The 23,267-nt window shown below is 46.7% G+C and overlaps 2 protein-coding genes across 8 annotated transcripts in view; both read right to left on the bottom strand.

Annotated features, from left to right (window-relative positions):
* Window positions 1–10,479, bottom strand: part of unc80 (unc-80 homolog (C. elegans)) — a 52,562-nt gene extending 42,083 nt beyond the window's left edge. Inside the window, exons 1-10 of the mRNA XM_076048638.1 lie at window positions 10,085–10,479; window positions 9,777–9,825; window positions 9,348–9,504; window positions 8,374–8,753; window positions 7,590–7,713; window positions 7,441–7,505; window positions 7,207–7,364; window positions 1,817–2,090; window positions 1,591–1,725; window positions 396–612 (exon numbers count right to left, since the gene is read on the bottom strand). Coding sequence (XP_075904753.1) covers window positions 396–612; window positions 1,591–1,725; window positions 1,817–2,090; window positions 7,207–7,364; window positions 7,441–7,505; window positions 7,590–7,713; window positions 8,374–8,753; window positions 9,348–9,504; window positions 9,777–9,825; window positions 10,085–10,176 — 1,651 coding nt within the window. The 5' untranslated portion in view covers window positions 10,177–10,479. The remainder of the gene's footprint in view (window positions 1–395; window positions 613–1,590; window positions 1,726–1,816; window positions 2,091–7,206; window positions 7,365–7,440; window positions 7,506–7,589; window positions 7,714–8,373; window positions 8,754–9,347; window positions 9,505–9,776; window positions 9,826–10,084) is intronic.
* Window positions 10,480–11,704: 1,225 nt separating this feature from the next.
* Window positions 11,705–23,267, bottom strand: part of LOC142903132 (microtubule-associated protein tau-like) — a 36,172-nt gene continuing 24,609 nt past the window's right edge. For 2 of the 7 annotated variants that reach the window (XM_076048617.1, XM_076048618.1), the window contains 9 exons: window positions 18,366–18,415; window positions 17,413–17,530; window positions 17,149–17,199; window positions 16,382–16,689; window positions 14,836–14,928; window positions 14,404–14,496; window positions 14,234–14,315; window positions 13,832–13,944; window positions 11,705–13,264 (listed from right to left, as the gene is read on the bottom strand). In XM_076048617.1, coding sequence (XP_075904732.1) covers window positions 13,055–13,264; window positions 13,832–13,944; window positions 14,234–14,315; window positions 14,404–14,496; window positions 14,836–14,928; window positions 16,382–16,689; window positions 17,149–17,199; window positions 17,413–17,530; window positions 18,366–18,415 — 1,118 coding nt within the window. In that variant the 3' untranslated portion in view covers window positions 11,705–13,054. Of the gene's footprint in view, window positions 13,265–13,831; window positions 13,945–14,233; window positions 14,316–14,403; window positions 14,497–14,835; window positions 14,929–16,381; window positions 16,690–17,148; window positions 17,200–17,412; window positions 17,531–17,664; window positions 18,248–18,365; window positions 18,416–18,909; window positions 18,991–19,186; window positions 21,524–22,420; window positions 22,508–23,267 lie in introns of those variants that run through there. The other 5 variants (XM_076048614.1, XM_076048615.1, XM_076048616.1 and 2 more) reach the window with 5 other exon arrangements.

Genomic DNA, 23,267 nt, shown 5'->3' with positions numbered 1-23,267 from the left:
CGCTGTGGAATTATTATTATTATTATTATTATTATTATTATTATTATTATTATTATTATTATTATTGTTATTATTATTATTGTTATTATTATTATTATTGTTATCAACGTTGTACAGAAGTGGATACTAGCAGGTCTCGTCTTATGTAAGCCACTGGCGGCAACTAAGCTCGGCAGTGGCACTGGATGACAACACCAGACGCCCCCGGTGGCTCCAGCGAGTGTTTGAAAATCACACTTCTCAGCAGCAGCGTTAATGAGCTGACCTAATTCAGCAGCCGACACCACAATCGGAATCTTATGACTCACCCCAAAAAAATAAAATAAATAAAAATTAGTGGAGAGAGACAGGAAGGGAGGAATGGAGGGAGTGAGAAATAGACAGCAGTTCCTCACCCATGATAGTGGCCTGCCAGCCGCCGCGGTCCAGCGGCCGCCGGTCGTCGCCCAGACCGGAGAAGCTGCCGAAGGAGAAGGTGCTGCGGGTGGGCGACACGTCCAGGTGGTCCTCGTGCAGCAGGAAGGGCACACCCATGCGCCGCTGGCGCTTCTTACCCGCGTGGTGGAAGGGGATGGAGCCCTTCCGCTCCCGGTCCTCGCGCCGGTTCTTAAACTGAAAATGTTTGGTTAAATGTATATTTATCCAACTAAAAGTGAAACAATTCCATTTGATAAAGTGACGCCATGTAAGATGCACCAGTTCAAAGTCTTTGGCAACTCCAGCCCAGCAGCTGGTGGCAACGTTGTACTAAACGCGAGATTTTAATGCCACAGTCACTTGAAGTTACTGGACAACAGACCCAGCAAGGACAAAGAAACCCCAGCTTCCACAGGCCAAAGGACACAAACACTCCCCAGCAGGTCCTAAACTACACTGCAGCTGCTGCTGGAATGCAAAATTAAAAAAAAAAAACTTTTTCAAGAAGGCCAAAATATCCCTTAATAAAGGCTGTGTCTGAAATTGCCCCCTACTCATGCCATTTTGTCGTGGTGTCCAAACATCGGTCATCACTGTATAGTCTACTCAACGTATCCTCGCTAAAAGCAGTGTACAACCGATGGCCACTAACCGGGCAATATATCCCATCATGCATTACACTCACACTGACCCATTGAAAAAGACAGCATATATTATTTTTTAAATGTACAAGTATAAATTCATTTATATATTTAATCATTCATTTATTTATGACCACCTGCCATCACCACAATGACATCTTTGACGGCACCAAGAGTGTCTGAAAGTTGTCCCTATATAATCTAATGAGTCACTATATAGTGGCTACATATAAGTACCGATACAGGGACGACGGAGGAGGGAACGAGTGGGTGATTTTGGACACATTCAAAGTCTTTATTCTGAGTGAGCATGATGCTGTGTCACGACTCACTCTGATTGGCTCATAGAGGCATGATGTGAAGCGGCTCTACTGCACATGCTCTAACCGACCGGCATCCAGTTCTTATTAAAAACACATTGTTTGAACTGCACAATAATTGGGGCTGAGCTTTGTTGAGGTTCATCACATCACGCGCAGCATCCCTGCAAAGATAAATTAATAAACATTGATTTAAAAAAAAAAACAACAACCTTCTTGAAGATGTTCATGCCCAAGTCTGAGGCCAGGTCGGGCACCGCCTGCCGCCGCAGGTTGGTCAGGGAGACCTTGGTGAAGGTCTCTGTGCTCAGAGACTTTCCCTCCTCGTTGCACTTCAGACTCAAATCCTGCAGAAAGCGAAGACGACAACACAAATCATCTCGCAGGCAGTTTGCGTGAGCGCCGCAACTAGCATTCCGCCGCCATCGTCGTCGTCACCTGGGTCTTGTGCGTATTGACCAGCGAGGGCGTGGCCGCCACCATGGAGCTGCTGCGGGGCCGCGGCAGGGGTGCAACCAGCGGCTCGGGGACGCGCTCAGGCCGCTCCTCCAGAATCTGACGCAGCCGCTGGAGGTAGTACATGAGGGCCCAGTGGATGCCCTCCTCCGTCCAGTGGGGCTGCAGCAGGCAGCGCAGCACTGCCACATCAAAGTAGGTGGCGTAGCGCCCCCGCTGGGAGAGGGAGGCGGGCAGACCGGCAGGGGCTGATGTCCTGCATGGGGGGGGCATAGGTGAGTCGGAGCCAATCGGAGCAGCTTCGAAGTCTGCAGCGGATTGTGTTAGCAGAGCTAACCTCGGTTCAGTTCACTTCAAAATACTTTATTAGTCCCTGAAGGGCAATTCTCTATACAATCACCTGTCCACAGCAAAAACACAAGAGGACAAAACAAGGCAACACTACACTACAGGATAAAACAGGAGATACACAACAGTTAACATCCACAGTCAGGTATGGTCACCTCAGCAACAGCACAGCAAGGCTGAATGCAAATAAAAAATAAATAAAACACAAATCATCGCAGATCATTTAGCAGCCTATGGTAGACGGGATAAAGGAATTGGCATAGCGGTTTGTTTTCCCCCTCACTCCATAGAATGTGATTGGGGTTGGATGAATTTCTTTCTGCTTTCTGGACCACCTGTATTTTCCAGAGGGAGTCGAGGTCCTCAAAATGGACTCCAGTAATTTTGAAGCACACTCTCCAAAATTGTGATGTCATTGAGACATTTCTTATCCTTCACGGACAGACCTCCAAACCAGCAGACAAAGGAAAAAGTTGAAAGAGAATCAATAAAAGATTGATAAAACGTACGCAAAAAGTGTCTGCTGACATCAAAGGAGTTCAGTTTCCTCAGCAGGTGGATTCTTTGGTTTGCTCACTTGATGATGCTGTCTGTGTTCTTACTAAATTTTAATTACGAGCCTATCACAATGCCCAAGTACTTATAGCTTTGTATTATTTGTACAACCTCGCCATGAATGCTGCTTGGTTTGGGGTCAACATTAGATTTCCTAAAATCTATGATGGTCTCCTTAGTTTTAGATACGTTTAAATCATGGAAACACACAACCATGACTTGATTGGTAGCCCTGAAGATGAGACATGAAGACTGTGTCGTCTGAAAACTTGACGAGGAAGCTGTTGTCTTGCGAGGATCTGCAGATAAAAAGCAGGAGAGAAAGAACACAGCCCAGAGAGGGGCCTGTGTTAGAGACCCTAAGAGAGGACATGCGCCCATTCACAAAAACCTGCTGCAATCTGTTTAAGAAGTTTAAAATCATCAATAAAATATGATCAGGTAGCATAAAACTAAAAGCTAGCCATTCAATTAAAGTATGAGGTTGCCTCTTGTTATAAGCAGAGCTGAAATGAAAAGCAAATAAAAGTCTGGCATGGGATTTAGGCTCTTCAAGATGCTTGTATATCCTGTCTGAGATGAAGGGCAAACTAGAGTGGATCCAGTTTGTCTCAAGTTAATGAAATCATTTCGTCCATCAGAATTTTTTTCAAATCCTTTCATAACTAACGAGGTGAGAGCGATTGGCCTGTTGATTTGGACATAGGTATTATGGTTGATTTTTGTTCCATCCAGTGGGTATCTGGCCACTGTTTGCACACATTTGTAATATATTTGTGAAAATATTACCCAGTTGGTCAGCACAATAGTGCAATGTGCGTCCACATCTGGCGTCTGGACCAGCAGCCTTCCCTATTTCTGCTTTCTTGAACAGGGTTATGATCTGTTCCTGAGATATCTCCAGTTCATTGAGAGGTGTTAGTGACTCTCTTAACTTGGGGACGTCATCTGACGGGGGCCTTTCAAATCCAGATAAAAACAAATTACAAGCATCAGTCAAGTCAGCATCATCCACACCTGTTATTCTGGTAGGTTGTCTGGTCTCATCGGTGTGCTGGTTAATAACTGCCATGGATTTTATTCCTTGCCATGCTGCCCTTAGATCCCCCCTACTGTACTGAGTCTCAATTGTCTTTCTGTACTGTAATTTTGCCTTCCTGATCTGCTCAGCTAGAGGATGTTTTCACAATGAACCCTTATGATATCTTCTGTATACGTTCATGCCTTTTAAGGAAAGGGTGAACGAACACCTCCTCAGTATGTGACTGTAATTCCATAAAACTCAAGGACATTTGTCTAACATCCCGCTGACATATACACTCTTGACCGAGTAGCTGCAGATCAGTGATAGGTTATTGAATGTTATTCACAAAGCCTGTATCTGCCCAAGCATAATAATACAAATAATTAAAATATACATATATAAAGATATATATATATATATATATATACCTTTCAAAATATATATTATTAATTTCATACCTGCACTTTATAGCAACAGTTATCATATATATATATACACACATATATGTATATATATATATACACACATATATGTATATATATATATATATATATATATATATATATATATATATACATACATATATATATATATATACATACATATATATGTATATATACATATACACATATACATATATATACATACATATACACATATATATATATACATACATATACATATATACATATACATATATATATATACATATATACATACATATATATATACACATATATACATATATATATATACACACATGTATATATACATATACACATATACATATATATACATACATATATATATGTATATATACATATACACATATACACATATATACATATACACACATATACACATATATATATATATATACATATATATATATATGTGTATATATATATATATATATATACATATACACATATATACATATACACACATATACACATATATATATACATATATATATATATATATATACATATATATACATATACACATATATATATACATATCCACATATGTATATATATATATATATATGTTTATAATATAATGTGTATATACTGTACTTTTGTATTTAATTCACTTCTAAGGATGCCAACTGTGTTTCATTGCTCTGTACTTGTGAGATGTGCACAATGACAATAAAGTTGAATCTTATCTATAAAGAAGATAGCACAAAATGTACTTGGCCAATGACAACTCTGCATGTCCGGTGTTGGGGATGGATTTAGGTCAAAAACCAACTCTGAACACAGGCTCGACCTCAATTAACATCACACACACAGAGACTCCCCCTATTTGAAATGAACAACGCGCACAACTTGAGGGGCACCAAGTGTCGCACTGCAAGTTTCAACACCTTGCGCCGCAATATTAGCTTGTCATTGACTCCGATCGCCACCGCTTAATTTATAATGCATCAACGGATGATGGTACACAGGGGTGCACACGCACCCTGTAGTATCACTGGGCGAGCAGCAGAAGGGAAGAGGAGAGAGAGGCACGGAGGGAGGGAGGGGACGTGAGTCCACTATAAATAAGTCGGGATGAAGGTCAGCGGCAGTTAGAGAGCTGCGGCGCATATGCAGAAGCCTCAACACACACGCACACACGCACGCACGCACACACACACACACACACACACACACACACACACACACACACACACACACACACACAGAACAGCAGTATTGACAGTGTGTGAGTGGGGGCATTTAATCAGAGCGACTGTAGTGAATGAGTGGAAGCAGGAAGGAGACGGTCGATAGGAACACCAATCACTCTGGCAGCAGACAGCAGAGGGAGGCTGTATCACCTTCCATCATCTCACACACACACACACTCTCACCCCCCCCACCACACACACAGAGGACTCTGCTGCTGTTGTACCAGGTTGTCATAGCAACAGAGTGACGACAGCAAGGAGGGAGGTACGGGCAGTAGGAATGGGGGGATGCAGCAGCAGCAGCAGCAGCAGCAGCAGGCTGCGGTTGCCATGGAAACTGTCTCAGCATCGCTACGGCGCTCAGGGGTGGACGGATGTTGGGGGAGGGGGGGGGCTTTGTCATAAGATGAATGAGCCGCACTAATGTCGGGGAAGAAGCGACGACAGGAAGTGAGCTCGGTCTGCGTGTCGCGACGGGGAGGAGAGAGAAAAAACAGACAGACTCAGAATCACTCTCCTCAGGCTCTCCTCTGTTACCATGTGACCAGCAGGGGGCGTTGGTGGTAGTGGTGCAGCTGCTGGAGTGTTTGAGGATATGAGGAGGTGACTCCTAGACTCCTCCCCTTTGAACTCTGACCCCTGCTGTCTGACAGCAGAGGCCCAACGGCTGTAATCCGATGCTTTCCGCCAAATTAAGAGAAGCCCGCTATGCTAAGCTAACCTGCCAGCTCGCCGGGCGAGAGCAGCCGACGGCGCTCGCCCAAAAAAGACCTGTCGCACTGAGAGAAAGAGAAAAAGAGAGGGTGAGGGGAGGGAGGGGGAGGTTGGGAGGGAAGCAGGTCCTGCACCAAACAGGCGGGTGACACACTGCCAGACACGCAGCACATTACTGCAGCGTCATTACCCCGCTTTTGCAGGGCCACATGTCAGATGGGACCAGTGCCGCAAGAAAAAAGAGGGAAAAAAGGAAAAAGGAAAAACACCACATGATGATGATGATGCGTGCACAGAGAGGGAAGCTGCCCTTGGGGGCTCAGCTATCATCAAGACAGACCACACTACTGCTGCTGCTGCAGGGATGAATAATGTTGAGCCATCAACATGACGACGGCGCCGCCCTTCTGGTGGTCAGCACAGGTCACTAATAAATCCCTCCTGCAGGGGGCGGAGCCAGACAAACAGGCAGGAGTCAGGAAGCGCTTCAGCTGCGTGTTCTTCTCGGGGATGTTTAGGAGTCGACGCAGCATACGGACTCAACGAAAAAAGGTTTGAAGGAAAAAAAGGACTGCGATTGGACGAGATTTCTTCAGCGGGCGGCAGCAAAAAAAATAAAAGCCTTCTGCGTCTTCAGTTCTTGGACCGAACTATAGAATCCGCGCTGACAGAGACGCTGTTCGCCAGCTAGCAGCAGCTCCACCCGTCTTTCATCAAAGGTTATTTTTTTTGCACGACTGCAGCTGTTCATGATGGATCAGCCAGAATTCAGAACCATTCATTCAGTGATTCTACTGCACCATTAAACATCTTTAAATCTACATTTGTGCACAGATTTAGCAGTTAAATTTCTGAGAATTTCAGGATTCAAAATAGTTAATATTCATCAACATTGATTTATTCTAAAGGACAAAAACGTAACAAAACAGAGTGCAACTCCAGCTACATGATGCAGGGACACGTCTCCTAGATCAGGAAATCGATGGCGCAGACGGGAGCCGCCGCCGCCGCCGCCGCCGCCGCCCAGAGGCTAAATTGATAAATGGCGCTCACTTTTTCTTGGAGGGTCCTTTAACTGGTGGCTGCTGCTGCTGCTGGTGGGAGGGGCCGCTCTTCTCCACCGAGTTGCCGCGGGGGCTGCTTTGCTCGACTCCGACGACGGGGGAGGGGGAGGAGTCGGACTGGGCGGCCTCGCACACCACCTGGAAGCCCTGTGGGCGGAGCCAGAGAGGCAGGTGAAAAAAACAAATAGGGAGAGGATGCTGGGAAAAATAAAGTTTCCCTCACCATGGGACCGGGGTTGGCTGACCCACAGGGGCTGCACTGGTTGTTGACGGGGGAATTCCGCTTGGCTGCCGAGACGACGACACAGTTTAATTAATTAAATTAAAATGTCTCCAGGGCGTTTAGTGATTTATTTATTGTTTTATTCCAACCTGTGACGATGTTCCTGACAGGCTTGATGAGTGCGGTGAAGGCCGGGATGTCCGGTTGCCGGTGCTCCCACATTGGCTGCCAGATGACCAGGCCGCTGGCTAATCGGAAGGTCAGGTCAGATTCCTGAAACAAAAACAGAAGAAAAAAAGATCCTCATCAAAAAGAGAAACAGCACCAGATTTAAAGGTCCCATATTAAATGGAAGAGGGCGGAGCAATCACCTCACAGAGAAAAACAATTTTGTACACTATGGAGCCTTTAAAATGTATTAAAAATAAGGGCCTAAAGTTTCAAAATAAAAGGTATATTTTATGAAAATAAATGCTTTAAAAAAACGTATTTTCAATGCATATACACAACACATAAATGCTGCACAATATTACAACTACATATCAGTTAAGTTTTTCCTATTTTTTAACGCTCCTTTGACAGGTAAAGATTGCTGTGGAACACAGGCTGCATTGAAAAATGGGCCATTTTAATTCAGTCAAACAATCTATTTCCACCCTGAGGATCCAGACTCAGATCAAAGTAGCTTTTGAGATGAAACAAAAACAAAAAACATCCAGCAGGAATCGTAACGGATGCTCTAAATGATGATACATGGCTCTATAAGGGAGGACCTGTCTCATCTCTGGAGGATTGTGTGTATCGATAGGTCAATAGTCGACAGGGCAACAGTGGAAACGTGTGTTGGCAGGATTTCACTCAGGCAAAACCCATCGAATAAACAATGATAATTAATAATAGTTCGTTAGTAATAAGTGTTTCCCCGTCACACACCTTGATGCGATGGATGAGCGGCGCAAACAGGAAGACAAACAGCTCCACCGTGGCCATGCTCTTGTGGAAGAGTTTGGTGCGAGTGTGCTCGTCCTCCTCCAGCAGCAGGGACCCCCCGACCCCGCCCCCCCCGCCATGCGGGGGTCCCGACCCACCCAGCGCCGAGCCCGAGGGGGAGGAGGAGCCCTGGTTGCCCAGCGGCTGCAGGAAGCCCATGACTCCGCCCCCACCGCCGACTCCACCTCCACCGCCGCTGCTGCTGCCCGACCAGCCGTGGCCCAGTCCGGCCTCGTGGTTGCACTCCTGGGCGGCGTCCAGCAGCATCCAGTGCAGCGTGTGCAGCAGCTTGGTCTCGGCCACGCCCAGTTTGTCCTGGTGACCTGGTTGGTGAGGACGGGAGGGGTTGGGAGGTAAGTGGGGGGGTCAGGAGGTCAGTTTACTGTCGGCTAGTGAGGTGAGAAGCGAAAACGGATTAAACCTGCACTGACAGGAAGTTTGGTCTTTTTTTTAAAAAAAAAACATCTTTCTGCAGCAAAACCCTGTTTTTGTGGGGTTTTCTTTTTATCAGAAACTGCAGCAGATAAACTTGGTGAGTTTGTTTCTCCGTTTGAATCCGTCTATATATGTTTCACTGGAGGTCAATACGCTCAATACGGGAACGCCAAACTCCTCCCACAATCGATTTTAAATAAAACCCTAAATAAACTCATGAATAAAAAACATTTTATTGGCTAAATAAGAACCAAACTGACAATAGATGCGGCACATTAGCTTGACGGCACCGCCTCATGAAGGTGTTTGCTCATGAAAAAAGGTTCAAAGGTCACTTCCTGTGTGCAGCCACCAGCTTCCTCCCCCACCCAGGAGCAAAAATCCAAAATCTAATTAAAACACATTGGCTCAAGTGTTTCCCCCTGAAGGAGCCCTTTCAGCCTGTCAGCTGTGTGTGTATGTGTGCGTCTCCTTCCTCTCACCCAGCTTGTTCCTGTTGGACAGCAGGATGGAGGTGCAGTGCAGGACGTGGGGCAGCGCCGCCTGGACCAGCTCCCAGCGGGAGACGCTCTGGATGGCCTCGGACAGGGCCGGGGAGAGACCGTGCAGCTTGTTCTCCACCAGCACCCGCTCGAAGGACTGGGGGTGGGGAGGTGGGGGAGTCAGATAGAGGGGGGAGATAAACAAACAGAGACAGAGGGAGATGAGAGATGAGAGTAGCGCTGCTGGACTGTCATTACTGGTATTACTTGCAGTTGGCAGGTGGAAGCAATTATCTTAATGGGACCGAACTGGAAGTAGGAACTGGGATTACAGGTGCGCCAGCAGATGAATATTATTATTTTTCATGATGTATAATTGACTCACTGGAGGGATGGTTTCTGTTTAGTTTTTTTTTTTTTCCCACTCACCACGCAGGAGGCTTCATACTGTTTCCCCAACTTGGGTCTCAGGAAGGCGCTGCGGAAGGAGGAGAAACGCGGCCGCTGTCACACAATCAGTCCGGACTCACAGCCCCCCGACACCCCCCCACCGTCCCCCACTCCCACCCTGATGATTTAACACCGTCACAGGTGCGACGTCTGCGCGCAGGTCTCGAGCGCAATTATCCTCCCCCCATTTCTTCCCCTTTTTCAAAATAAATAATAAATGAATGAAGAAATGAAATTAAGAAATCGCCGTGCTGCTGCTCGGACACCTGTTCTGCTCGGACACCGACCTGGTCTGCCGCCACAGGAAGGTCTGGATGGGGAACGGGATCCCCTTGCCGCACTCCGGCTCGTTGTCGTCCAGGCTCTTCCTCTTCACCATCTTCCCCCCCTTTTTTTTTTATTCCTGAGCTCGCGCGCGTCCTCTTCCTTCCTTCCCACCGTCCTTCCTCTTCCTTCCTCCCTCTCTCTCTCTCGCCCTCCCTGCTCGCGCGGCACCGGGATGCTCGCGGTGCCCAGGTGACCGTCCCGCGGCTCCGCTCACCACATGATTGGCTGGGTCCCTGCGTAAAAAAATGGCTGCAAGTGTCGCCCACAAGACCGCTAATGTGGAGAGATAGGAGGGGGAGATGGAGAGAGGGAGGGAGATGGGTGAGGAGGGGGAGACGGTCGCTCTGATTTGAGCAGCAGCACCTCCCAGCGCCCCCCCCGCTCTCTCTCTCTCTCTCTCTCTCTCTCTCTCTCTCTCTCTCTCTCTCAACCACCAACCGCACTCGACGCTTGATTACCGCGCACCGGATGTCTGGGCGATTTAAGAAAGAAAAGAAAAGAAAAAGGGAAAGACGCAGTGTGAGACGTCAACAGGTAGTTCAGGACAGGTGGGCAAAGAGGAGGAAGGAGGAGGAAGAGTCGCCGTCAGCCAATCACGACGATACACTGGGCGTTTTATTGTTGTGTTTTATTACTCTCAATGAGATTTAAATAATATATTTTTCTTTGTTCATAGGTTAGATTGAGGACCCCGCCCCGCAAAAAAGACAATTTTTGAAGTCAAGTGATGAACATGCTTTATCATATTACAATTCACAATTTATTTTATTTTCCTAAACTCCTCCCACAACCAGCAGAAGGATATTTGATTGGGTTTGTTGGCTGAATAAGAATTAAAGCGAAAATGGATGTGGGACAAAAATCGACTCAAGGGCGGTGATTGAAAAAATATATATATAATAAACAGGACCTCCCTGGGGCTTCAAGGTCACTTCCTGTATGCAGCTATTCTAAGACAAAGAAAGAAAGCCGGTAACATTTTTAATTCAATTTGAGTCATCCTCCTCAAACAAATGTGATTGCTTCCCCAGAATCATTCATTCATTCATCTTCTATATCCGCTTATTCCTATTCAGGGTCACGGGGGTCTGCTGGAGCCTCTCCCAGCTGTCTTAGGGCGAAGGCAGGGTGACACCCTGGACAAGTCACCAGTTCATCGCAGGGCCACATAGAGACAAACAACCATTCACACTCACATGCACACCTACGGACAATTTAGAACGTTCAATTGACCTCACATGCATGTTTTTGGAGTGTGGGAGGAAGCCGGAGAACCCGGAGAGAACCCACGCAGACACAGGGAGAACATGCAAACTCCACACAGAAAGGTCCCAGGTCCAGGCCCCGGAATCAAACCCACGACCTTCTTGCTGTGAGGCGGCAGCGCTAACCACTGCGCCACCAACTATTCCCCAGAATCACCTTTGGTCAAACTTGTGGAAAGCCCCTTTTGACCGACACTAGCAGTGCAAATTCTTCACAGCTAGCATTGTATTATTAGACTATCTGATAAAAACATGTAGCGGCCACTTTCTTCATTCTTCAGCAGATGAAATGACACCACAGACCAGAGCCAAACTAATTTTCATCTTTCGTCTTTATTCATCTGTCGTCATTGTTGTCGCTGCCCAGTGAGCAGGGAGCTTTTATGTAATTTTTTTTGTCATCAGAACTTGGTCTCAAACAGCGGGAAAAAGGTTGTGCACACATCTAACATGGTCTCATAATACACTTACACAGGCAGGGGAGGGAGAGGTCGGGGGAGAAGGGGGGGGGGGGGTCACAGAAAAACACTGCAGGATCATTGGACAACAGGGGGAGGAGGGTTCACAACAGTGAAATGCTAGAAGAGATTTTTCATAAATTCTCTTTTTTTTTCTCTTTTCATGAACTCTGAACAGCTGCAGGTTGATGGTGATCATCTCCCCGTTTCTTCACTTCCTGGTGAGGTTTCCAGCTCTGGCGCTTTCACCGGAACGTCTTCCACAAATTTTAGGAAAATAAGAACAAAAAGAACTTCCATCGCTCGGACGCAACACGCAGCGCAGCCACCAGGGGTATCAACGTAAAAAAAAATGCATCCACCGACTGTTTTTTAGGTTTTCTTGTTTTTCTTTGCCATGCCAGCGTAACAGCACAGTCGCAGCAGAGCTAGTACAGTCACAGAGCTAGCAGAAAACTAAGAGAGCGCTATGGAAGCTAGCGACCTTTAGCGACCTGGCGCAAACTGTAGGTGCTAAAAAAAGAAGAGGAGGAAAAAAAACAGCCAGAGGGAATGCTGGAGGGGCAGAAAACTGGGACAAACACTGTAACAAAAAAGGACGCCGTTCATTCAACAATTCTGCACATCGTCAGGAAATTAGCGGCAAAACTTATTTAGCGTGACTGTGTCTTTTTGAAATACAACAGTGCCACACGCGTTTGGATACAGCCATGGTTTTTTTTTATATATGAGTGGAATGTTTATGGTTTTACCTGCGCTAAAAAAACAAAACAAAATAATAATAATAATAATAATAATAATAATAATAATAATAATAATAATAATAAAAAAGAAAAAAAGAAGCGCTGTACAATCATTAAAACATTCTTTCAAAGGAGCGCGACCACTCAAATTCTCAGCGTTGGTCTCGTCTCTTGGGACAGAATGACGGGAAATGAAGCGGTAACCAAGTGGGCGGTGCTAGATTATTATTTTTTTCTGTTTTTTTTCTTCTTTTTAAATCACTTTAAAATCCTGGGACGGGGAAAGATGTTTGAGAGAGAGAAAGAAAGAGAGAGAGAAAGACAATCGATTACAACTGTAGGAGGTGAAGGAGGAGGGGGAGCAATGCACCCTGGGAGAGGATGCAGGGTGAGAGGATGAGGATGGTGGTGGAGGGGAGGAAGGGTTAGGTTAGGAGGAGGAAGATTGGGCTGAGGGGTGGAGCTCATAGGCCCTGCTTGGCCAGGGCGGCGGTGACGTCCTGGGCCAGTGTGGACAGCTGCGGCGACTCCAGCAGGTTGATGCTGCCGGCTGACGACAGGTGGGGCGACGTGCCGCCCATCTCCAGCCCCGGCGAGTGGGTGACCACGATCTCGGCACCGTGGTCCACACGGGCTTTGGCCGTATCCCGGAAGGTCAGCTTGTGGCTCTCGATCTGGAGGGACACGGAGGAGGAGGTTGTGTTTTATTTTGAAAGGCTGGGTTTTTTAGTGTTTCTATTTCGGGAGCTACATTTTCGAATGGGCTTAGTGATGATGTGAAAATGTGTAGATCTTTTTTGAGTTTTAAAAAAATATTAAAGGGCAGAATGTTTATTGATTATAAGGAAAAATGACTGAATTGTGATATGATTATGAATAATAATTTAAAGCATATTTTGTTTGTTGTGCTTATTTTTTGTTATTTTAAAGTCTTTTTACTACTAACATTCTGGGTAATTCTGGACTGTACAGGATAGGCAAAAATAAGTCTCGGTTTTAGCCTATTCTGCTTTTCGATTACAGAGTTGTTTCATTTTTGTTGTGAGAGTATATATTGTGCAAATTAGTTTGTAAGTTTTTTTTTGTCTTTTTGTTAGTTGATTGCACACAATTTCATTGTTTTACATTGTAAACGAAAAAATAACCCAAAAATTCTATTCAAATTCAAAGGTCGTACAGGAAGGAGTGTGTCTGTATGTGTGTGTGTGTGTGTGTGTGTGTGTGTGTGTGTGTCTCCTCACCATGACATTGCCGCCACCGGGGGTGTGCGTGGCGTTGCTCAGCGAGCCGACTTTGGCGTGAGCCTTGTCTTTAAAGTCCACCTTCTGGTTCTCGATGCGCACCAGTCCGCCCCCTGGTGGACACGAGGACAACAGGAAGGAGGAAACGGAAAGGGAGGGAGGAAGGAGGAGGAGGAGCGAAAGAAGAGTCAGTGCCGTGTGTATGCAGGAATCTTTCAACAAATCCAGTGTTTTAAATATATGTAATAAAGAACAAAAACAACCCCAGCTCTATTTTTACATCAATAACAATAATAATGTAAGATTGATGACATTATTACTAAAATGATTATTATCATTATTATTATATTATTATTATTATAGTATCAGTAGTATAGTATCAGCTGACGGGCGGCTGGTCACCTGGTCTGTGGTGGATGTTGGACATGGAGCCGCACTTGGAGGTGATGTGGCTCACATCCACCTTCTTGGACTGGATCTGGATCTGTGGGTGGGAGAGAGGAGGCGGGGTCACTGACCAATCGCTGCTCTTTTGGCGTGTTTTTTGCCACATTTCCAGGTTTTTGACTCACGTTTCCGCCACCGGCCGCGTGCTGCATCTTGTCCAGTGAGCCGCACTTGGCCTGGACGTGGCTGAAGTCCAGCTTCACACTGGGAATCATGACCTGGGAGCAGGAGGACGGACACACACGCGCGCGCGCACACACACACACACACACACACACACACACACACACACACATAATCCAGTCAAAGTGTCCCCATTTCAAATCCCCCATCAGAGGAATGAAGCCCGATGGCTCTTTTTTTTCTCGACGACTGAGATTTAATATGGGTTTAAATTCTATTTTGGAGTGGCAGCGCGGCTGCACTTTTCCTAATCCGCCACAACAAAAACAGCATTTCGGAGGAAGTGGGGTGGAGGGTGCACGAGTAAAAGCAGCAGAAATAGAGCAGCGACAGAAGAAGAAGAAGAAGAGGAGAGAGTGACAGGTCGTACATACATGGCCTCCTCTGGGCGAGTGCTTCAGATTATCCTTGGAGCCGCACTTTGACTGAACATGACGGAAGTCCAGCTTCTCGTGCAAAATCTGAACCTGGAACCAGTGACGGGAACAATAAATAAAAGAAAAATAATAATAAAGTAAAGAAAAAATGAAGAAAGTCTATATGTTCCTATGTATGTGTTTCAGTGGGAGTATCTGCAAGCAGGATTACACTATTATTATTATTCATAATATATATTATTATTATACATTATTAATATTCATATTATTATTCATAATAATAATTAAATAATAATAATGCTGTAATATCACAGTATGCCAACTAAACTGGTTCTGTTCTGCAAAAAGGAACCTCCTCCTATGGGTCTGAAACAGTTAATGCTGAATAAATGTGAGTTCATAAAACAGGGAACTTCTTCTCTGCTTATCTTATTTTTTCTACAAATATTGTGGAACTCAGTCAGGGATTTCGCCTCTCTCCAACACACTCTACAGCTCTGTGCCACTCGGAATTCATGAAAAATTCCTGCCAGCGCGCCACATCTCTCATGAACAGGGGGGCGGGGGAGCCGCAAATCACAACCTTCCTCCTTTTTCTACTCCTCCTCCTCCAGCTCAATTAAAAATTCTCACTCCTTCAGCACTCAGGGAGCACTACGGCTGCCTGTCGCCATGGTTACGTCATTTATTTTAAAAAACAGGAGACCAGAGTCTTTAAATCTCCAAAATAGAGGAGGGATGGGAGCAGCAGCAGCTCCCTGGGGGCTGAGTGACTCTGCAGGTGGAGGAGAGGATGCTGGGAAATAAACTCGGAGCAGGTTCAGATCTGTTGCTGAGACACATCGGGACGTCTGAGGCCGAGGAGGCGGAGAGGAGAGGTAGAGGAGAGAGGGAGGAGTGGGGGAAGAGGGGGTGAGAAGAGGGGGACTGCAGGCAGCTGCTGATGGAGATGACTGCAGACAAGGAGAGGATGGGGGGAGCAGGGCGGAGGAGAAGGAGGGGGTGAGGCAGGTCAGCCGGTGAGCGACAGAGAGGATGTGAGAAGCTCCCACACAGGCAGACAGACAGACAGACTGACAGACAGGACAGACAGACAGACAGCAGTTCTTACAGATCAACACAGATCAAAACTGCCCTTTATGAAGTACTAAAAAATTCAACATATGAATAAACAATTACTGAAACCCTCAGCCTGGATTTTATACAACCAGGTGTTAAAATATACAAATGCTGATGTGTGATTTTCACCCAGTGAAGTGGAGATCCATACAACAACTCTTCACTTCAAACACAGGGCTAATAAATGTTCTGCTCTCCAGGCATTCAGAGTGTTTTTAATTTTAATGATAATTTATCACGTGGGAAGGGAAAAGATCGAAAACTGCATTCCGACGTGCAACTATTAAATGTGTAACAAATGGAATTCTTTCCTTTACTGACACCTTGTGGTCAAATGAAGTAATTGCATCTTGACAGATAATCTTTTTTCTTCAGTAACTCAGACTGATTTGGCTCCTAACCCCGCTCCCTCCCCGCAGGTCACCTGTCCGCCTTTGGGCTGGTGCTTGAGGTTGGAGGTGGAGCCGATCTTGGACTTGACGTTCTTCAGGTCGGGCAGAGGCTGGTTGAGAACCTTGAGCTGCCGCTGGGCAGAGGAGGGTGACTTGGGCGGTGTGCGGATGACTGCCACCTTCTTCTCCTGCAGCACGCTGAAGGACTTGGGCGTGTGGCTGCCCGGCGTGCGGGAGCCCGGCGTGCGGCACGAGTAGTTGGGCGGTGTGCCGGGCGTGACGGCCGAGCCGGGCGTGGAGGCGCCGCTGCGCACCGAGCGGGAGCGGGCGGAGTCTGTGCCTGGGGGACACGGGGGGAGTGAGGAGGGAAGGGGTGGAGGAAAAGTGATGATGATGATGATGACGATGAGGTGGAGGAGGAGGAGGAAGAGGAGGAGGATGACGACAGAACCTGAATGCTGCACCTGTTCACTGAACGAACAGCGCAGCTCAAACAAGGATGTTTCACAAAGAGCTGCAAGGTGCAATACACACACGCACACGCACACACGCGCTCTCTCTCTCTCACACACATACACACACACACACACACTCATTTCCTGCTTGTTGCTGGGATACAGGACCATCCTGGCCTCTTCCTGGTGAAGCAGGGCCAAAGCTGACTCACTGACTCACTCACTCAATGTGTGACTGAGACAGACAACAAATGAACGGGTCGGTGAGGGACTTTGATGGAGAAGATTTGATGAGGAAGAGGAGGAGGAGGAGGAGGAAGGGGAGGAGCTACTGGTTGCTCTACCTGCCATCGCAGGGCTTCTCCCAGTCCTGCTTTCGGCTCTGGACTGGATGGCTGTTCCGGAGGAGAAGGGGAGGGCAGGGTGGAGGTAGGGGGAGGTATTAAGTGGGTCAAAGGGACGGTCCCGGGTTCGGAAAAAAAAAAACACCATCCGGGTGCAAGAGTGGGAGGAAAAAAAAAAGAGGAAAATGTGGCATATTTGTTTCAAGTGAGTTCTTTTTTATTAGGAGGTGGGGGGCAAAAACAAGGTGAAAAGTGCGTTCTTACAGGTTGGCCTGGTGGGGGCGCTGTTGTCCTCCTGCTCGGCAGCGGGCAGGTGGCGTGTCAGGGACTTGGCGGGCCTGGGGAGGGACGACCTCTTCTCAGGGCTGCGGTATGTTCGCTCCTGCGTCACAAGCACAAAGTCAGTCGACAATGACATCAACAACAAAGGGGCGGCGTTGCACCACTACCTAGCCTAGCCTAGCCTAGCCTAGCCTCGGCTACCCGACCCGGCTCCTGACTGAGCCGGCACCCTACCTTCACCAACGGCTTGCTTTGCCGAGGGAGTGGGCGGGAGCAAGCGGAGGAGGGGCGGACCTCATTGAACTCCGCCTCCTCGCTCCGCTTAAGGCTGCAGGCGGAGCCAGACCGGGGAGGGTGGTGCTGGTGATGGTTGGAGGCCCGCCGCTGCACCGCCATCTTTAACAGAACCGCCCTGGTGGGGCTCTGACATTGGGGGGGCGAGGGTAAGTGGGGGTGAGCGGGGTAAGATAGAAGATGACGATGATGTGTTGATTGTGGAGACGAAACACAGACATTTTGTGATGTAAACAATAACACACACACACAAACACACACACAAACACGTTGTGATGGAGTAACAAAGGGGAACCCTAATACGACTCTCTGATAGAAAACACACTAAGGCAGCGTGTGACTCCTGGTGTCCATGTCCATACTCACAGATTTTCTCTGTCTCGACTGATGCAACCATGCAAGGACAAGAAAAATGTGTACATGCACACGCATACACACACACACACACACACACACACACACAAATGTAAAATGGACAAGACATCATGCATCACGCTGATGACTTTATGACCAAGGGGACAAAAAAACTCGACTTAAAACTGCTTAACTAAGTCCTAGTACCTCCTCTCTCATTTGATTGGTGATCATTTATGACATGCATACAGCTTTGTTTTTTTTTTGTTCTTTAACTCAACACTTACGGTGGTCCTGGATGGGTGGGCCACACTGAGAGGCTGATGGCTCTCCGTCCCTGTGGAGAAACAAAGTCCAGCTGTAATCCCGGTTGTGTCCACTTTAGGGAGCCGTGCAAACTGGAATTTTTACATCCAATTTTTTGTTCTTTTCTTGGGGGGCAAGGGCGCTTAAACAGCTGTTAGCAGGCTAAACACCTTACGGACTTTGAATTCAAAGTCCTACGTCCAAAGTGCAACCAGGGCAGAAGAAGAAGAAGAAAAAAACCCTGCAAAAGCTGTTTAAGGGGGTTAAAGTACAAGAGCAAATATTAGAGAAGCAGTTTGTGTACATGTTTGCCAGCTACATTGCAGGAGGGTGAGCCATCAATCAAAATCTGATACCAGTTTGGTCTCTGTAGGAATGATTCAAAGTTAAAATTATCATTGGATTTCCCATCAAGTGAAAATTTAACTACTGATGCTAATCAGACAAAATGAGAAAATAGGAGCTCAGAGAGGAAAATAAACTGCTTTGCCAGTTCAGTTATGTTAAAGCTTACTAGCTGCTTACTGTCCACAGCTGGGGTCCAGCCAGGACTTGGAGTCTGAGGAAGGCCTTCAATTTGCTCACTTGTCATGTTACTTTTGTCATCTGCAGCAAAAAGGGATTAAAAGAGGACCATTTCTTCACATTGCCTGCGAGGCAGGAGCTAGCTTAGTGCAAACACACACTTGGCTTATTTGCTTAGTTAGCTAGTTTTTGCTTAAAAAAGATCATTAAATAAGATAAGACATTAATTGTTATTTTTTTATCCAAGCAGTTTAGAAATATTTCAAGTTTCAGGTACCTTGCAGTTTCAGCAAGCCTTTGTCAGTATCTACAATGTCTTTCTTTTTATTCCTCGTTTGTGGTTCTTCTCCAGCCGCGGCACCAGGAACCACTCCCTCATCTCCCCAAGTTTGGTTGTCCCTTGAAACGTTGCCTTGCTCTTTGCTTACAGATCGAATCTTTAATGGTGTTGCTTCCCTTCCTTGGTCTTCTTTTATACACACACCTTCAACGCCTCCTGCTGGTTGCTCCTGATCCATGTGCGGAACGGTGTCAATAGCAAGGTCAGGGTTACTTCCGTCCTGGGTGCCATCGCTCCTTCCTTTTGCTCCAGATTCTGGGTCTTCCTGAGCACTCTGTGCTAGCCCTACTCTCTCTGTGGTGGGCGTTTCCTCATCTCCTTGATTTGCTCCATGGGGGACTTCAGCTTCCTCCTTAACCTCTTCTGCTATCTCAATGTCATTGTCTTCGCCCGTTTCTTCCTCTACTTGCGCTTGAGGTACAACAATTACTGTGGAAGACGGGTGTGTCGCTGCCCAGTCTTTGGAGATTTGGGGATTTTCTTCCCTTGAGGTCTTTTCAACAATTAAAACCTCAGCACTTTTCTCTGGTCTTGCGGTGTTTACAGGCTCCACGTTGACCTTACTGCCATGTAATTCTGTAATCTGTACAGACTGAGAGTGCACAATTTGTGGTGTATTACATTCCCGCTGTGATATCTCTCGGTCGCATTTGTGAATTTCCTCACCAGGCTCTGTCTTCTCCTTACTGGTCCATTCAGCTTCTGGATAATTCTTTACCGTTACCTTCCATAATCCATCTATCCTTGCCTGATTTGTTGCGTCCTCTGAAGGTGTTTTTGTGGGAGACTTTGGGGAAGTGGGAGTCGGGGGAGCTTTCCCTCCACTTTCTGCAACATTGAAAGTAAAGGAATTGTCTGGCGGTATGGGGGAGGCCTCTCTGGAGGGGTCCTTTTCTATGTCAACCTCAGGAATCACCTGGATCTTTAAGTCCCCAGGCAGTCCACTCTCCAAACGGAACTCCGACAGTCTGTCTTTGGAAGAACTCAGCGGAATCCTCAGCCGGTCTGGTTTCACTCCGCTTGTCACGGCTTTCTCAAGGATCATCGTGGTCTTGACTGGTGAACCTTTTTTTTCAGGCAACTTTTTCTGAGGACTTTCAGGGTCAACGTCTTTACATGCCTGTTGCTGCAATTCTTTTTGATGAGGGATGACTGCAGCAGACACCAGATCCTTATCAACCTCTGTGGGGAAACAATGTGCAGTTTCCTCAGAAGAAGGTACATCGGCAGGGGAAGGCATCGGCCCTGAATACTCGCCCAGGACACAGTCACAATGATTTTCTCCTACATCTCTTGGAACATGATCTCCTACGGACAGATTGGTCAAGGAACTACTGACGAGAGTTGATATGTTGGCGGGCATGGACCTTCGTCTCACATGAGTAAAGTCTCTGGTCTCTAGTGATAGCTGAGGCAGGGCTCCGGCCAAGTCCAACATCTCAGAGAAACTAACAGAACTACCAAAGTTACATTTCTCCTGATCAGAAGGTGAAGGGTTAGGTACCCTGTGGATCATATCGTGAGGTGATTCAGTATAACTTGAGGTAACCGATACTGCTGGAGGGAAATGTTGCTGAGCGTCCACAGATGCTGCTAAAGGTTTTTTAGATTCATCAAAAATTCCAGAGCCTGGACAAGGTTCCGTAGATCCTTGTAGTTTAGCAGGATACATTTTTGCCATTCTCTCACTCTGCTGGTCCACATTTTGCAAGCCACACTCAGCTTCTTTATCCAACGTCTCTCCAGCTGTAGTAATTTCAGAAGATGTCTGGTCTTTGGCCGACTCCTGTTCGTGGCCTGTTGAGGGTGTCTCATGGTCCATTCCTGACGTTGACCCACCTTCTACAATAGGATTGGATGTTTCTTTCAACTCTGGTCCAAGTTTCACTATTGACTCTTGCGTTGGGTCTTCTTTCTCAGTGCAGTTCACTGGCGTCTTGTGCAAGATGACGTCACGGTTGTTGTTTGCATTCTCGTTTACCTCCACAACTGGTTCAGATTTTTCCGAGGTGCTGTCCGCCAAATCTGCTGTAGCGTCTGCTGTGATCCCCTTCGACTCTTCCTCCTCAGGAATGGAGGACTCCTCTGTACATGAATGCTGGCTTGATTCTCCAGTTTTGGACCCTTCAGAGAGGGTGCATTCCACAATACACACACATTCGCTGACTTCACTTTCAAGTGCTGGGCGGTCACGAAGCGGCGACGGCACCTGTGCTTTGTCTTCTTTGCCACCAGACCCGCACTGTGCCTCACACACAGATTCCTCTGCTTGGGCTGCAAGTTTTGAAGGACAATGTACAACTTTGTGCCAACTGTGTCACATGATCTCACAGCGTCGCCCACAAAAGCTAGCCAGTCAATGCCAGGGGGAGCCTTTCGCACAAAGATAGCTGTCCATCAATGCAAAACACACAGCAGAGTGTATTTTGTAGCCGGCCAACAACAGCACGGGGAGGGGGGTTCACAGCATCTAATACAGCGTGCAGAACTGCAATGAAGGAATGCGTTGCACAATGTCAGGTGACAATACAGAGATGTACAACAGGATATTGTATTCCTATTGCATAAGCAAAGGTCGAAGTAGTTAAAGTACTTTTTTAAATTACTTTTTATTTCCTCAGATGGAAAACTAGACAGGACACTGATTCCTTATTGAAATGGTCTTGGTAATACTGGTGCAATGTCCAATGAAAGGGAGGTATTTTGGAATGTTCAGGGTGCAAGTTTAGTGACAATAGGAAAACAGAGCTAAACCTTCGCCATGGGATGGAATGACAACTGAATCTACAGTTGGTTACGACAGACAGAAATACATCCAGGAGACGACCTGGTCCGCCACACCTGGTTTCACTCAGACGTGTTTTCGAACAGAAGTAATCCAGCAAAAAAACTCACTCACTCAAATTACAAAGATACTCTTGCAACACTCAGGTATAAAAGGCTCGACAGTTTGGACAGTGATACTTTTGCATTTGCAATGTAGCTGGCAATACACGACGCGGGCAAGTGATCAACTCTAGTCAGGTTGATCAGGCGTTCTGATGTTCCCCCCCGGTGACAAGCAAATGGTTATGATTCGGCATGATTAAGCGACGACAGAAGCAAACAAAACAAACCCCAACCACCGCCAAAGAAAGAAGAAGGTCCAAACACTTTGTCACATGATTTTACATATTTGGTTTTGAAAGCAGCAGCCTTCATCTGTGCCATTAGGGAGCTCGTCTGGAGCCTCGTCCTGCAGTCGAGTGACAACTTCTGCTTTATGGTCGTCGTCGACAGTGGTGGTGGTGGCAAAGGGGGATGGAGGACATACAGGTGAGAGATGGGGGGTTTGGAGGGTGGGGGAGAGGGGGAGAGGGAGACGGCACAAATGGAGTTACAACACTGTGACTACGTTTACATGCAGAGCTTAATGGGACTAAGCTCATAATTTGTTTTTCTCGTTGAATCTGACTTCTCTCCTTGTCCCTGTATACATGCAGCTGAGAAAATCCCACACTATGGGGCGAGTCTTTTCAGCATGTTCACTTCCGAGTAAACGTTCGTCGCCCAATAACAAAACAACTGGAGCGCAATACAACACCGGTGTAATGTCCGAAATGGTCTTCAATTTAACGAGTTTCCTCATTGAACAGCTACAGATGTGCTGCGCCACCGTCAGTGGATTGGTCAGAAATTCACCAACATACACAAAATATTACTGGCGGTTTTACTGTCGAAGCCCACATCTACCACAGTGAATGTACTCTTGTAGTGAGCGCTATCTATCAGCTGTCTACCTCTGTGACTACCGAGACTCACAGAGGTTACATTTTGATTTGGGCTGCCTGAGACAACTGCTTTCCCTTGGCTATCATGTTTTCTTTACTTAGATTAAAATCACTAGTAACGTGTATGTATGTGAATTTTTGACGATCGGCTTATGGTGGCGCAGTAGCTGTTCGGTAAGGAAACCCATGGTGATTTGGAGAGGCAGACAACACTGTGTGCTGTTGGAGGGTTAGAACAAAACCATGTC

Source organism: Nelusetta ayraudi, unplaced genomic scaffold, assembly GCF_046127955.1.
Source record: "Nelusetta ayraudi isolate G7.1 ecotype Tasmania unplaced genomic scaffold, CSIRO-AGI_Nayr_v1 ptg000106l, whole genome shotgun sequence".
In the NCBI taxonomy this organism is placed as follows: Eukaryota; Metazoa; Chordata; class Actinopteri; order Tetraodontiformes; family Monacanthidae; genus Nelusetta; species Nelusetta ayraudi.
Note: the sequence above shows the minus strand (reverse complement) of the source record. Positions and strands in the feature narration are given on the sequence as shown.